Source organism: Symphodus melops (genome assembly GCF_947650265.1).
Source record: "Symphodus melops genome assembly, chromosome: 8".
NCBI classification, from domain to species: Eukaryota; Metazoa; Chordata; class Actinopteri; order Labriformes; family Labridae; genus Symphodus; species Symphodus melops.
In genome coordinates this window covers 4,008,491-4,025,093 of record NC_136698.1, presented here as the reverse complement: position 1 = coordinate 4,025,093, position 16,603 = coordinate 4,008,491, and the positions used below count along the sequence as shown (strand labels likewise).

The 16,603-nt window shown below is 39.7% G+C and overlaps 2 protein-coding genes and 1 long non-coding RNA gene across 3 annotated transcripts in view; 2 read left to right on the top strand and 1 right to left on the bottom strand.

The window, feature by feature from the left end:
• Nucleotides 1-1,188: 1,188 nt before the first annotated feature.
• LOC306827599 lies at nt 1,189-6,450 on the bottom strand. The gene is made up of 3 exons (XR_013779647.1): nt 4,081-6,450; nt 2,633-2,945; nt 1,189-2,518 (listed from the first exon to the last, which is right to left on the bottom strand). It is a non-coding gene; the product is annotated as an uncharacterized lncRNA (long non-coding RNA).
• A 313-nt stretch (nt 6,451-6,763) lies between these two features.
• Nucleotides 6,764-8,727, top strand: foxd3 (forkhead box D3). Its single transcript, XM_079349511.1, has one exon. It carries the CDS (start codon nt 7,138-7,140, stop codon nt 8,323-8,325), a length of 1,188 nt encoding a protein of 395 aa, XP_079205637.1. The 5' UTR covers nt 6,764-7,137; the 3' UTR covers nt 8,326-8,727.
• Nucleotides 8,728-13,723: 4,996 nt separating this feature from the next.
• alg6 (ALG6 alpha-1,3-glucosyltransferase) overlaps nt 13,724-16,603 on the top strand; it is a 175,569-nt gene continuing 172,689 nt past the window's right edge. The window contains exons 1-5 of the mRNA XM_079351438.1: nt 13,724-13,921; nt 14,222-14,306; nt 15,123-15,212; nt 15,405-15,493; nt 15,939-16,021. Coding sequence (XP_079207564.1) covers nt 13,840-13,921; nt 14,222-14,306; nt 15,123-15,212; nt 15,405-15,493; nt 15,939-16,021 — 429 coding nt within the window. The 5' untranslated portion in view covers nt 13,724-13,839. The remainder of the gene's footprint in view (nt 13,922-14,221; nt 14,307-15,122; nt 15,213-15,404; nt 15,494-15,938; nt 16,022-16,603) is intronic.

Genomic DNA, 16,603 nt, shown 5'->3' with positions numbered 1-16,603 from the left:
AATTAGATGCATTTGTGCAAAGTGTGTGATCTACATTATCCTTTTTTATTCCAACAAACAATAATGTAAAAAATAAAGATGTAATTACAGGATGGAAACTCATTATTGCTGAAAAGGTCGGCATCATTGGGAAGACTTGGGTACACATGTATCCTGTGATTGCAAGAATAAATTCTAATGTTAAATATTTGTTTTAAAATCTATTCACAATGTGTTGTATGGTCAGCGTTTAAATTTAGCTTACCAAACCTACAGATTCTACTCCTGTTGTATAATAAACTCCTGCAGTGTCTGCTGTGAGAGTCAGGCCAAAATGAAGTCAGATATCCATGTGCAGTAAATTGTAACACCTGATTTGAATCATTGGGTCTCTTCAGTTCACTTAACCTCACAGTAATTGACAATTTAAAGGTGCAGCGCTTAATTTCAAGAGACAGCACAGCCACTTTGATTAGGATGGGATCTGCATTTGCACACTGGAATAACAAACAAGGATGCTGTTGTATAAGGCATAAAGAAGCTGGGTATAAAGGGAAGAATATTACTGTTTCAAGATGCATTAAATAATTTGCCTTAAGGTAACATAAACATTACACTTCAAGTCAGTCCAATTCTAATGCTTTTTCCTCCTCCTCCTCCTCCTCCTCCTCCTCTTCTACTATTCCTGTAATTGGGTTCGAGAGGAGGTAAAGTGTCTTTGTTGCAAGAACTTGACAGATTATGTGAAGGAATATTATTATGGCCGGGCAGGCGGGATGTAGAGGTAATTTGGTGTGATGTTACATATATGTATGCATCAATAGGCGAGAAGGATATTGAGTTCAGGGGTCACACTGAATGAGAGTTCTCCTTTTGATGTGGATTATAAGAAGAAAAAGGCTTCACATGCAAATGTTGAGTAGAGTCATAGCTCGGTTTGTAAGCTGGACATTTCTTTTTCTGCTTCCAAGTTTTTTTGTGCACACATTACATTTTTCCACATTAGTTGATTAGTTGGATTCATTGAATGTATAATTTAATCATCACATCATCCAAGAATCTATTCTGTGACAACAACTTGTGATTTATTTAAATTACATATTTTTTCCAACAATTCTCTTCCTATGGATGACATGTTTTGCCTATATATATATATCCTATATTATATAGCCTAAAAATACAAAAACAGCATGCATATGTATGGCAGGGCTTTACAAAAGCTTTCAACTTCTTGTTTTTTTTTTTTTTACAGAAAAACAATTGTACATATATTTTTTGATTGACTTTTCTGAAATTGTTTTTGCACTTCATTTATTAAGCTCTAAATACCACAACAGTTTAACAACCTATGAGCCGTATTAGCACATTGTTTACTGTGGTTTTACACAGACCAATGATGTGGTGGAAAGCCCGGCTGCATGTGTTTTGACACCGTGTTAAATACCCGCTACAGGCCCTCATTTGCACCGTTTACAGCCTGAATCTCCAGCAAGCCAGCACACCGCGCTGATATACATGATGTGCAACTGTTCATCCTCAATCTGAATGACAAAAACCTTACAAACTGGGTGACATTGCACGTACTTAACAAGTACACATTGACATGGTAATCCGGCTGCATTTAGCAGGAGGTGTCACTTTCCCACCAACAGCCGGCCGACGGAGAGAGAGAGGAGGCTCTCCCCGGGGGCTTCTGATGACGGACAGCCGGGAGGAGAGCGCGGAGGACGGCTGAAGAGAGGGAGAAGAGCCGCTAGAATACTCTCTCAAAAAGTTTGCAGAATAAAACCAAAAACTTTTGTATACAAATGTATCAAATATGACGGCTTAAACTCACTAACTGTCCTGTATGTGAATCAGCACGGTTTGTTTCCCTTTGTTTATGGTTTTTAATTTTACCTTAAATGTCATGCAAACGAATTAATATTCAATGGCTCAATTGAACCACTGAAAATAATCAAAAGGGACAACGAATGGGAGCTTTTGAGACCTGGACGCCCACGTGTGCGCAGGTTATTCGTTAAAGTCATAATTGGCCTCCATGTTTACACGTCTGAATCATTCATGGCACATTTCTTTTATTAGACACATTATTACATGCTGATATTTTTTTAACAAGGAAAACGTTCAAGTTCTACAACTGGAGGATAAGCGAAATGTTTGAAAACGCGTGAAGCATAAATCTTATCTTCATTGTTATTTCTGTCTGAATCACTGAAGTCCTTGTTGTTGTTGCTGTTTTACTTTTTTCACGAGTTTACACCGTAAATCAATATTCGCTATCCAGGGTGTGTGATTTAAAGAAGCCTATTATTTTCTATACCTATAGAATAATACAACAACAATAACAGGGTTCAAAAATAATGATGCTTCTATAACTTCAGGAACTGTCTTTTTGGCTGCTTCAATGCAGGTTTAATCGTCGAAAGTCGTTTACGCCATTGTCGAGCAAGATGTTTCAAACGTGGAGCCTGTTTTTTTTTATTTTTTTTAAATGATATCGTGGCCTACTACACTGGCTTCAGTAGAACTGCCAAACCTGTGGACAAAACAGACAACATGAAAAAGAGTCGTTAACTGGAAGCCGCATCATGGTATCAGATAGTCATTCAATAAATATGCACGAAACGAAAAACTAGAGTAAGCTGCTCACACGGGGAGTCCTGATGCTGTGACTGTGTACAGGTAAATAGACGCGTCGAATAGGCCCTAGATGTGTTGTCAAATATCTCTCTCTCTCTCACACACACACACACGCGCAAACACACACACACACACACACACACACACACACACACACACACACACACACACACACACACACATCCTTCTGCTGCGGGGGTGAAGATCTGCTCAGGTTGATCCTTCAGGATGGTGGAGGTTAGAAATGGCCTCAATCCCGATGTTTGACACATATCAGCAGGACAACGGGGTGGATTCTGGGAAGGAGCAGAAAATGGCGAATTCTAAAAAGCAAGAGAAAAAAATGAGATGAAAGTAAAGTAGCCTATTTCAATAATTTGTGACTGTGGTAAGACAAAAAAGGTGCGATATGTAGCGTGTATTTTGCAGTCGTGATGGGTTTTTTGTCGTTGTTGTCACATAAGACAAACTGATAATTGGCAGCATGGTGTAAAAATAAGGAACATAAAGGTCGTTCTTTACTAAATGAATTCTGTTATTGAATTTATCACAAAGCTTAATTTACTGGCTGCTCGACCAGACTATTTAAATATCGTTTAAAAAACAGAGGATTTTCTGTCTACATTGCATGTAAAGGGGTAAAGTTTGGATTCTTATGGGCCTACATGTTTGTAATTTGAACACCTCTGTATAGCCTGCGTGCAGACTTGAAGTAAAGCAGCAGGACTGATTTTCATGAACCCAGCAGACAAATATCTAACAGACATTTCTGTTTCTTCTTATTACAGGACTTCACTTAATTTGTTAATTTGTATAAATTATGCTCGAGAACACAGTGAAACAACAGTAAGAGAGATAGGGCCCAAAACGAAATATGCACATTCAACTTTTTAATTCCAACCTCCTCACACTGATTTAAAAGGCAGTGGTATTTAGAATATAAAGGCTTAAGTGTATGCAGGCCTTTGCTAATAATTCTTCATGTTTTTGCTGTTATTTTTCATCCTAAAAAGGCTTGAACATGCACCCTGGAACAAGTTCTGTTTGAAAGTAGGCTAATGTTATTTCTTTTGTTGAAAATGTAAAGCAAAGATTGAACTCAAAAAAGACACCTGAGTCGATTCAATTTCTGTCAAATATTTGCAAGCTATGACATTATTGTTGCATCTGTTCTTAAGATCCTTAAGATTAGTTGCTTAAAAAAACATGGAGCAAGTTTCTTGAAGCGCCTGTGGATGAGAAAAGATCTCTGCAGTGTTAAAATGCTCTTAAATCTGTTTGTCCCCATTGCCTCCTAGCTCATTATTTGGTCAAATCATCTTTAGAAGTCTTTAAATACAAACCATTCCATGTTTTCAAATGTTTGTATTATAGCCTGGTTAAATTAAATCACAGAGAGGAACAATACTGACACACAATATAATATGTTCAATAAAATAAAATAAAAATCTCTGTCACCTTCATTCAGACTGATCATCGTCCACCCTGCTGAAGTGTCTTTGAGCAAACACTTGCCTTCCTCTGCAGGTGACCCTGACCTTTTGCACCTGCTGAGACAAAGGAGACCTACAGAAGAAGGGTTTGAGAGCCACCGGAGCATCACATTATTATGATCACAGTTATTTGTTGTGTGACCTTGCTGATGATCACTTGTGCTGACTGTTTCCTCTCCATCACCTGTGCTGCTGCTGCGCGCTGCCGCTGCAGCTCCTGCTCGTGCTGCTGCTGTCTCTCCTTGTGTCTGCCCCCCTCCCTTAATGGTTTCATGCAGGAGCGACTTGGCTTATTATACTAAAAGGGTTTGTCGCGCTAAGCCGTGCATGTGTGCTTAAAACGTACATTTCATTAACAAACTGCGGAGGAATAAAAGCGGATTTATGAGGCTTCAAAAGATCACAGGAAGGACGCGTTTCAAACCCCCTCTCGGTACTGTTTCAGGCGGGTTATATCAGCACTTACACCGCCTTTCACACAACACTGCGATTCTGGGATTTTTTTTTTAAAGAAGGAGGGTGGCTGCACCTGTCTTCACACTGCACACAGGGTAGAGAGACCAGAGAGAGGAAGCGAGGGAGAGAGAGAGAGAGAGAGAGAGAGAGAGAGAGAGAGAGAGAGAGAGAGAGAGAGAGTGAGTGAGTAAAAGACAGTGACTCTTTGACCTTGTGGTTCCTTCAAAATGCCAAAAATGGCAAAAACAAACCAAACAGAGGGTCTCACAAAGCTCCTTTATTAAACTGTCACAAAACGTGCCATCCAGTTTGAAATGAACCAAAAAAAAAGAAGAAGAAGATTTGGCTCCATAACAAACCTTTCTGTTGAAGGGGAAGAACTATTTATTATTTATAAGGTCAGTGATAGAAAGAGCTATGTTGCTTTGAAGAAAAAGACTGACGTGAAAAAAAGTCTTCATATTAAGACATCCTCTTTGAAATGATGAGATTCCGATTGTAATAAAAAACACTCTTTTTTTCTGCAATAAAGACAGAAAACAGGGACATTCCAGAAAAGCAAAGTTAAAATCTGATTTATTTCTCTCCGGATCAACAGGACATAAACTGCTGTATCGTGTGGTTTCATCTATTAATTGACGAGCCTGCAGGTCACAGAGAGATTAACACGAAGAAGGAGACGAGGCTGATCAGAAGCCATGTTTCCCTCCTTTGACCCGCACTGCGCATTATGAACTAGAGCGTCTGATTAATCCCGCGTTCACCCCGAGAGCAGAGGTGTGAGAGGAGGCGCACGGAGCAGCACCTCTGACAGAAGAGCAATTAAAGGATCACATTTAGCCCCGAAATGACAAGATACAAAAATAAAGAGGACTTGATTTCAAATGGAAAGCTGACTGCTGATGCATCGATGAAAATGCACAAAAGTTACACTCTAATTATAAATGGTAGGCCTGCTTGTTTTAATTACGGCTAAATGTGCGGATGGAAATTATCCAAATATACCACAATAATTATTCATGTTATTTAAACTTCATGAGTTAATGTAAACTCTGCCTCTTGCAGTGTTGCCATTGAGAGGGACAGACTGAAAGATAAACGTAAATTACTCTTATTTCCTTTTGTAACCCATTAATGTATTTAATAATTCACTGCTGTTGATAAAATAGATTCAAGGTTTGAAGAACAACTAAATACATTTTACACATTTGTTGTTTATGAATTGCACATTTTTGAAGTCGCGAAGTGAAAATGCAGATTCTCTGGTTGTTTTCTTCCCAAATGTTCTCACACTACACGCAGGAAACCCCTCTGAATTCGAGCCCAGCCTTCCCCGCTCACCTTCATACTTGTGAATAAATGCTCTCTTTGCATTCCCCCGCTGCCCGCATTTCCTACTTTTATTCAAATGTAAAAACATGCAATGATCGGGATCGTTAGCACCTCTTCAAACTCTTAAGGAATTTCTTTATTCTTTCTCCATTCATTGTCACCGGAGCTGCCGCTGCTGCTGCCGCTGCTTCTGCTTCTTAATATTCTTCCCACCTTTGGCTAATCCTGCGGGAATAAATAGACTTGAATTCATGGTTTGCATTCGCAGTTTTGGATTCATGCTAATGGATTTTTAAACTGGGAATTGTATCAAATGTACAAACATGTTTACGCACATGGGGGGAAAAACATTCTTTGCGCACAGTATCATACATTTGAACATGTGTGAATAAAGAAAATCCATGCATAGAAAACAAATATTTAGACAAATAAGACAAGAAGGAGAAATCAATGAACTTATCTGTCGTCGTTTTCATTCTTCAGCTTTCCACAGAGTTTAGTTAAATGTTTGGGTTGATTTTACGCTGCAACGTTAATGCGCATCAGATCTTTCAATCACAGGCCAATTTTCTCTACCCCCCCCCCCCCCCTTCCTCCTCCCTCTGCCATCGTTAAATGGTCTATGACGGACGAACACAGAAATCAGCGGAAAGCAGCATTGCTGATGTCCCATTGTTGACAAATCCATGAAACAACTCCAGTTTGCATGGTTTAACAGAGAGGAGAGGAAAGAGAGGAGACGAGGGAGGGAGGATTGGAGAGGGGGCGTGTGTCGTCATCACACCACGTGGCCTGTACTGATAGTATATCTTATACTGGGAAAAGTAATCTATCAGACAGTCCTTTTAAAAGCTCCGGCCTTTGAAAGCAGCATGTGTCACCTCGACTTGGCTCTCCAAATATCATTCCGGTAGGAAATACGCGCACAGAGAAGAGACACCGGAGCGCAAAACACATCTCCAAACAACTTCGAGGCTGCTTTCCACCGGGCCTGCTCACTAACAGAGAGGAGAAATATTTCCAGAAGTTGAACTTTCCTCTTCACTGGCTGGCTTGCTGTCGGCTCGACCACTTTTAGATTTTTTTTAGAGACATCTGATCTCTTGACAGGAGCGAGCAAAAGTCCAGCGGACTCGGCGTGTCTGTGTGTGCGCGCACTGAGCCATCACACCCGGCGGATTTTGGCTCCACTACACTTTTATTTTTTTTCTAAAGAGAGTGAGGAAGACGTGAGATGACCCTGTCTGGAGGCAGCGAAAGAGCCAGCGACATGTCCGGCCAAACTGTGCTCACAGCGGAGGACGTGGACATCGACGTGGTGGGCGAAGGAGACGAGGAGCTCATGGAGAGGGGGGACAGCGACTGCGACAGCCCGGTAGGCATCCTGCATGACCTGCGAGGGGAACCGGGCGACGAGGATGATGTGGATGATGAGATCGAGGTGGAGGAGAAGGAGGAGATGGGGTCCGGTGGAGGGAGTCCGTGCTGCGAGAGCTCAGGAGAGGGAGACACAGGCACCGGAAAGGGAGAGGGTCACGAGCAGAGCGGAGCGCCGGGGAGTGGGCTCCAAAAGCCCAAAAGCAGCCTGGTGAAGCCACCTTATTCCTACATCGCCCTTATCACCATGGCCATTCTGCAGAGCCCACAAAAGAAGCTCACCCTCAGCGGGATCTGCGAGTTCATCAGCAGCCGCTTCCCTTACTACAGAGAAAAGTTCCCAGCGTGGCAAAACTCCATCCGCCACAACTTGTCCCTCAACGACTGCTTCGTGAAAATCCCCCGGGAGCCTGGCAACCCCGGCAAGGGCAACTACTGGACCCTTGATCCAGCTTCAGAGGACATGTTTGACAACGGCAGCTTCCTCAGGAGGAGAAAAAGGTTCAAGAGGGTTCAGCCTGACATGCTGAGGGACCAGACGGCGCTTATGATGCAGAGTTTCGGCGCGTACAGCCTCGGGGGCCCCTACGGGAGGCACTACGGGATTCACCCAGCTGCGTACACTCATCCGGCGGCTTTGCAGTACCCGTACATCCCCCCTGTGGGCCACATGCTGCCCCCGGGAGTCCCCCTTCTCCCCTCGGCGGAGCTGAGCAGAAAAGCGTTCAATTCCCAGCTCAGCCCGAGTCTCCAGCTTCAACTCAACAGCCTGAGCACGGCGTCCATGATCAAATCCGAGCCCTCGAACAGACCCTCGTTTAGTATAGAGAACATCATCGGGGTCTCCAGCGCGTCTTCCTCGCCGGCTGCGGCGTTCCTGCGGCCTCCGGTCACGGTTCAGTCGGCCCTGCTGAGCGCGCAGTCCCTCTCTCTGAGCCGGACCTCCGCCGCTATCGCACCCATCCTCAGCGTGCCGTCAAATATTCTCTCTGGACATGTTTTACCCTCGACGGCGGCTGCAGTGTCCAAATGGCCTTCACAATGACTTTAAAGGCTAGCAAATAAACTCTTATTTTTTTATATAAAGACATGATCAAAACGGGAAGTGTCAAGAGCACAAATCAGTAAGAAACACTGGACTCTGTAGCATGTAAAGACTGCTGAAGCACAGAGCGAAAAAGGAAAAGGAGATATTTCTGTACAGGTACTATTTGTAAATATTTATATAAAAAAAATGTGAGAGATTTTACCTGTGTGACTTTTACCTGTCTTTTTTCTTTTGTTCCTGTTTGTGATTTTTTTTTAATTGGAAGCTGAACTGGACACATGTTTTGCTTCGTTTTCATACAAGAAAAAATAGTCTGTTTATAATTAAAAAAAAGAAGTAAAATATATGTAATTCTATGTAGCTATATTGTGTTGTACACTGAACTTATTTGTAAATAAATCTGAGAAATAACTAAAAATCAGTTTTCATGGCTAACTTTTTGAAATTGTTTTACCACAACATCATTAACTAAGAAAGGTTTTGTTTCAATTATTGTGTTTTTTAAATTAATGTGAATCTCCAAAACTTAAAAAACAGATACAAGGGAATTTCATTTGGATTTGTAGACATTATTTGTATTTATATATAAAAAAACGAACACGTAAACGAAAAGTTGTCCTAACTTATTTATAATATTATGTGTTATTGATTGTTAATCTCAGCCAATCTTTACGATGTTAATATCGTATTAATACATTGTTTACGTTTCATTTGAATAATATTTGATGTATTTATTTGAATATAGGCCCAGCCTGTTTGGAGGGAAACTGTCATCATATTTATTATTTCATAGTCTATTGATCCATTTAGAGTCATACTAGTTTTAGATTCAGCCCATTTATATTTATAATGCCAATAAACATAATTTTAAGATATTCAATAATAAAAAAAATAATTGTTTCAGGTATAGAAATAAACTAATAATAATATTTTCCGAAAAACAGGGACAGGAGAAAAAAAAGACAAAACTTAAATGCATTTTTAAAACAGCCTATATAAATTAAAATTGGCGAGCCTGAATATTTAATTTTTAAGAAAGGACTTCATATCTTGTCATTAAATGCAGATGTGTGTCATTTATAGAACTGATTATTCGCGTATTTTTTACTTCAATAAATGTAAAAAATAATGTATATTATCCTAAAGCTAATTCAAGTGAACTCGTTAACGATTAGGCGTACAGATGGATGAATAACGCACAATTATAATTGTGTTTTCAGGCTGTGTTTACGGTTGTCTCGCTGATAATAATCTGTGAGTGGAGGTCACAGTTTGGACTCTTTTAATCCTCCATTACATCAGCGCTGCGCGGCTCGTTTTACACGCAGCACATTCTGCGGCTCCGCTACTATAAAGGTAACAGTTTCGCAGTTGTGTCTGGCTAATCACTTTTACACAAACAGCAAATGGTACTGAGAGCGCGTGTGTTTGTGTGCGCGCGTGCTATATTTATCTGATCCCCATGAGAAAGAGAAAGGAGCACCCCCCCCCTGCTTTACTTCATCTCAGACACCGAAGAAGGTGCTGATGATGCAAAAGACTTCTCCAATGTCACCCTGGCATTTCATTCATTATCATCATTATTACTGTCATATTAGTTTTTATCATCAACTTATTTGTTATTGTTTTTCAGATTACAAACACAACCCTGGAGCATATAGAATCAAACTACTGACCTTTGTTTAGTTGATAAATATATTTTAACCATCAACAATCGAAACACTAAATTTCATGGAAAAAAAAAAATCGAAATAAAGAAGTTTTATGTTCTGAAACTTCTTTCAACATGCTGATCATAACTGGACTCTTCTTTTATGGAATAGAAATGAGGTGTTAAATGTTTACACTCTCCCCCCTTCGTGAGGTTTTTGAAAGAGACGTTCAGGTACCACAGAGCTCTCTTTCATTGTACACCCAGACAGTGGTTTGTATTTAAAAATAAGGTTAAGTTATTTTTTTAAATTATTTCACGAAATATAGGAGGATGTGAAATATCTTTCAATTTGTGTATATTTGAAACAGAAATTCCAAGAGGAAAAACACATGAAAGAAATCAACCATCATTGGTCTAACTTGCAGGTTAATTCTATTATTTTCCATGTTTTTTTCCCACTCTGTGAGGTATGTGTGGGTACAGATCCAGCTTCAGCCTTTACGAAACGAAAACAAACAAACAAGCTGACAGTGCTGTCGTGCATAATGTGCCACAGGTTCAGAGTAAAAATAAAAACACGGATTTAATAATGTTGTAGGTGAGATGACTGTGTGAAGCTGCAGCGGTGATGCTTCTGCAAGCTGACAACACTGCGCAGACGAGGTTCAGGCCGCTAGGGGGCGTTCACTGACACCTCGGAAGAAATCAAAGAAATGTTTAGGAAGCAATAAGAAACTGGAATACAGAGGATTACAACTGCATCTAATTACACGTAGTCCTATATGTTTTCTTTTTTGTCTACAAATGTGTTCAAACAAATCTTTATATGGTTGCACATGGTCTATTTTAAGACATACATCTAGTCAAATATTTGATTATTATATCTAATGCATAATAATAGCCTACGAGTCAAGGTTAATATTTTGCCTAATGATGACCAACACAGCTGTTAGGGACCTCTTGGGTTTGTTCATTTTTTGAGGGTCAAAAAGGACAATTGTCTATCTTTCTGAGGGAATTTCTTTTTTGTGAATGTGGATTTAACTTAAGGTTTCACCATTAGAGTATGAGAGAGGACAGCACTGACCACTATCAGATTCGACGTGATCTTAACCACGTGAACTAAAACGTCAGTCTAAACTAAAAGTAGAAGCCATAGCAACATTTTAAAATTAAAATCCGGCTATGAGACACGCTAGAATGAAATATCAATATATAGATTTAATTGACCCTCAGAAAAAAGTAGACTAGGTCTAATCTAATTGTTTTTCCTTCCTAAAACAATGATAGTTATTCGCAATTTTACGTGTGTTTACGTCGCCAACAACACAATGTGCTGATTGGACGAGTTTCCCTCAGTTATAGAGCAAACCGTCGCCCTCGCGCGTCTACACCATAGACTGTACACTTGCTCACTCTAATCCTCACGCCCTCGATAATGACCCATGCAGCTGCACGTGCCTGTGCTCACAGGTGGAGAGAAGTCTGGACGGAGGTTCCCACAGCCCCAGCAGCCAGTCTATATCAGTCTCCATGTTGTGTGTGTGTGTGTGTGTGTGTGTGTGTGTGTGTGTGTGTGTGTGTGTTGCCAGATTGAAAAGTAAACTAGTCACACATCAAGCCTTTACCTTTCAATGGGACATCATTTGAAGATTGATGGATGTTGTTTTGGAACAATTGAAGATTTCTATCTGCACAAATACTCATCATGAGTGTGAGGATTGTCAAATGTGTCTGACTTTAAAAAGCAGGCGTGATACAAAAGTAAGAAAACCTGTTGTTTTTGCTGAGCTCTTGCCACTGTAACTTTGCTTAATGTTGTTGCAGCAGTAAGTTTTACCTGCTTTTTGTGTCTCGAGATAACACTTGTTATGAATTGGCTCTATACAAATAAAGATTGATTGAGTTATCTTTTAAGTATTTGCAGAGATTTTATGTTGAATCAATCTTGAGGTTTGAACTGTTCAATCTGTGTGGTGTCCACTTATGTTTTCCCTCTTCATGTTTTGAACCCTTGGCTTAAAGGAGGGAGTGACAAAAAGCAAAAGTGATATTTTCTAAATTTTCAGATATCATGAATCAAATAACAGACAGTAGTCAAAGAAGAAATCAGCAAATATGTTTTTAGGAAAAGAGAAAGTTTGAATTAGAAGCCTTTATGTCAAAACAGCCAATAAGATCCGATCTGACTCTTCGCAAACTTGACTGTGTGCATGATAGACTGCTATGACATTGGCGAGCAAGGCCTATAGGCCTCCATAATAACTAGGTCATTCTCCACCACAAGCTATAGCCTTCTCCTGGGTGGAGATCACAGACAGTAAATGTAGGTACAGCAGTTACTGAATATTTAAAAAGGCACAGAGATGAAGCAATAAATGACAAAGTAAAGCTGGCGTGGCCGGCATTAATAACTAATGGCCACCACTGAGTTATAGTCCGCTGCCGTTGTAATGAAAGTGTCATTGCAAATCAGCAGTTGTCCATGGTTATTATTATTTATGCATAATTGATGCCACAACCACAAGGAACGTGTCCCAGCCAGCAAATCCCAACACCTTGGGAACAAAGACGGCGACAGCGTCAACAGAAGAAAAGGTCACAGAGGAGAAGATGCCCCTGGGCTGAGATTTACATGGTGAGGAGAAGGGAAAGGGAGGTCTGCACTGTACAACACAAATCTGTGTGCAAAGGGTCTCCACAAACGAGCCACAGTGGACACTACACATGGAGACAACTGGTCCTATACTGGTTTACACAGGCAGTAGATGCATGTAAACTGCAATCAAGTTAAAAGTGAAGTTAGAGTGACAAATGTGTTTTGAAGACAAACTAGCATATCTTAAGTGTCTTATAATATCTCAAAACATGTTGAAATAAAGACTAAGAATTAATTCAACAATTTTTGAGCTAACTTTTTGAAAATTGTAGCTTATTTGTTCTTTAATTGATCACTATACTGTAAGTTTGTTAAGTTATCAGAAAAAGGAAAATGCAATAAACCTCTGTTATCCTGACAGTGAAAATTAAATACTTCTACTTCAGACACCATCTTTTAAGCTATTCTTGAACATCTCTTGTTTATTTATAGCTCTTTTTTTCCATTTAAGACATGGGTAAACAAGTGTAGTGACAAATTGATATGTTAATGACAGTCAGCTAGTTAAAATGGAATGCCGAAAAACAGGCTTATGACCCTGATTTGAGTTATTTTGAGTTATTTACTCTCAGTGGGGAGAAAAGGGACAGTATGTGGTCGATTAACGATGTGATGTGAATGATGTTTGGTAATTGTTCCTCAAACCGCATCATGTTATCCGCCTTCTCAGTTTTTAAAAATGATTATTTTTTACTGGAGGAAAAACATTTCTTCAGGTTCTTACCACTAAATGAAACCACAAATGCTTTTTTTTAAAGACAGAAGTCTTTCTGTCATAAATCTTGTTTAAATGTATGTTGCATTCAGTAAAACTGGGAAAATATAGCTTTTCCATATTGAGTATTAAAGAATAAACAAAAACAACGACTTAACTCACAATCCTCGTTACTGTAACTTAAAGTATACAGATAAAATATTGTTTCTCTTTAATACTAACTGTTAAAATAGTGTAATTTAATTATGTTTACCTAAATACGCCGCAATTATTTGAAATAAAAAAACCGTTTTTTTAACGTGTTTTTGAACGTCTCTTACTTACAAGGCGTCTACGTCTGCGTGCAGCGCCCAATGAAAACGTGCAACGTAATCTCGGTGGGTGATGACGTGTACAGGAAATACAAACAGGCTTCAAAAAGTGTCTCAATGAGCCACATTTTTTAGCCTTCATTTCTACCAATTTATTGTGCTCGTGTAAATCATGCACGCGTGGAGTCTCGTGTCCATCTGTGTGTTGCTCGGAGTCGTCACGAGATGGGGCGTTTCGTTGAATTCATATTCAGGTAGGAAGTGGAGCTTAATGTTTACTGGCGGCATCATGCAGAGATAAACACACTGACATTTATCTTTCTGCACTAATGCTTCTCTCCATTATGCCTTCATAAAGTATAAAAAGGTTGTAGCCTTTAGATATTAAAATGCTTATGGAGCAAGTTTTAGCATCCTGGCTGGTTTAGTTTCCCCTTCTGTCTGTTGTGTGCACTTTTCTGCTGCCTGCCTGCCTGTCTGTCTGTCATTCATTCATTCATTCATGAGGTTTCCCATTCACCAGACTAACAGCTGAGATGTTTTCCTTCCTCCAGGGGCGGGGAAACCTCCCATGTTTGGCGACTATGAAGCTCAAAGGCACTGGCAAGAAGTAACCTACAACCTCCCTTTGCAGGAATGGTCAGTGTGAAGCTTCATTTGTTTACGCAGTGGAGCAAGTGTGAGAGAGCAGTGAAGAAGCACTGTGATGATCTAACACACTTGTGTGCATCTATGGATTCAGTAAACTACACAACCCATGATGCCTCATGTGTATTACAGCTGCAGCTAGAGATGCACTGGTCCACAGTTGTCCAGTTTGATAGAGATACTGGTTAAGATATTTCTTTTTATCGTAATTAATATTGTTATTAATGTTATTGCGTGTAAGGCTGCACAAGGCTGTAGTGAACACAATATTGCATTTCATATTTAAACAAAATTAAAAAAGAATTAAAACTAATAAATAAAAATGCATTAAAATTATAATAATTATTCCTCAGAAGTGTATCTGAACTTTGTGCTGGCTCCACGTACAAACAGGAAGCAGAAACTACTTTATATTTCAAACTGAAGTGTCAGAAGTTATGCTTTTGATCACGTAGAAGGAGCTGCTCCATCTAATCTGAATGTCGTCATGGAGACGATTTGCGGTCGCTTCTTACAGCTCAGTCTGAACGTCTTCAAGGTGAGACTGAGCGAGCTGACAGTGTTCAAAGTGTACAACCTTATTTCAGGAGCGGTTACGTAAATTCTGTCGCTATCCGAATGGACACCAACATTAAATCTGATCTGTGCCATCTCCAGCTGCAGCAACTAATTCTATCAGTAATCAATAAGAGCTGAAATACTGTCCATAATACTCTGTATTACTGTGTGTACGTTTTTAAGAGGGATTATGTTGTATTATCGTCTGTACTGTTCACAAGTATTTGTGTACCACTCTCTCTCCTCCAGGTACTTCAACACCACTGACAATGACCTGCTCTACTGGGGCCTGGACTATCCTCCACTGACGGCCTACCACAGCCTGATCTGTGCTTACGTGTGAGTAAAGTATCTATACAGTGACAGAATGCTGCTGTTTATTTTTTTGTATTCTGTTTTCTGTGAGTAGCGTGTGTAGGCTTTTCAAGAAACTCATAAACTAGATTTTTATAGGAGTATTACTGATAAACAGTATCTTCAAAATGTCTCTTTTTATTCTTATTAAATATTGTGATCTATATTTTCCCGCAGAGCCAAAATAATCAACCCTGAGTGGGTGGAGCTCCACAAATCCAGAGGTTATGAAAGTCCAGCGCACAAGTTGTTCATGAGGACTACAGGTACAGTAACGCGTGGAAGAGAATGAAGAGAGAGGTTCACGCTCAACCTCAACCTTAGGATAAGATTTCTTCAGTTATTTACTAACTCTAATAGACTTAGACTGAACTTTATTGATCCTTTTGGGATGACTCCCTCAAGGAAATTTAGGTTCCAGCAGCATATACAATAAAATGTAGCAGGTAACAATATAAAGAATAAGATAGAATAAATAGAACACTCTTCTGTTGGAAAAAAACGTAAAAAATATACAAAAAATATGCATGGAGGAAGCAAATTTTTATATATATACACACACACGCACAAAAAAGACAATGACAGCATAGAGATCAATGTACCTGCTGAGATTGTGTGGTTTTTTTTTGGCATTACAGGATTTACTGTAATCATGCACTGCTGTGAAAATAACACAAAACAGCTGCTATAAAGTTTTCTTTTGTGTTTCAGTTCTGGTGGCTGATTTGTTGATATTCTTCCCTGCTGTGGTTGTATACTGTTTCAACCTGACTGATGGATCATCTAAAAGAAAGGTAGCACACTCACTGAGACAATGAAAAGGTTTACCCCACGATGCTTTATTAATGACTGTTTTTGAAGATTGTGACAAGCTCAGATATTGATCCTTGTTTAGAGGAGGTAACAAAGTAATAAACGTGGAACTTTATAAAGAATAAATTAACATCTCGCTTTAAAGTCTGCATAGTTTGTATAAGTTATTAAAAGTCACATCCCCTTGTTTTGATAACACCTGACATTGACCAATGACCTTTGGTTGGACTTCAGACGTGTTTTTAGAGTTTAAATAAAAAGTGTTTTATGTAAAGGGGATACATTTGGAAAAATCCACTTTTAAAGTCTTTTGAACATACATTTGGGTAACCTGAGTGTCATCTGACCCACAATGTAAAATAATAATGCTTCTCCTTGTGATGTCACAGTGGGATTTTGCTAAAAAGAAATCTCCCCCTCTTCTGTGTTGACTCTGGGAGCCATGTTTTTTCGCCAGGGTGCATAAATAGTTGCCAAGAAAACTCAGAGCTGAACCCATCAGAAACAGAGAGAAGCGGGGGGGGGGGGGGGGGGGGGCTCATTCAATTTAAAGAGACACACAC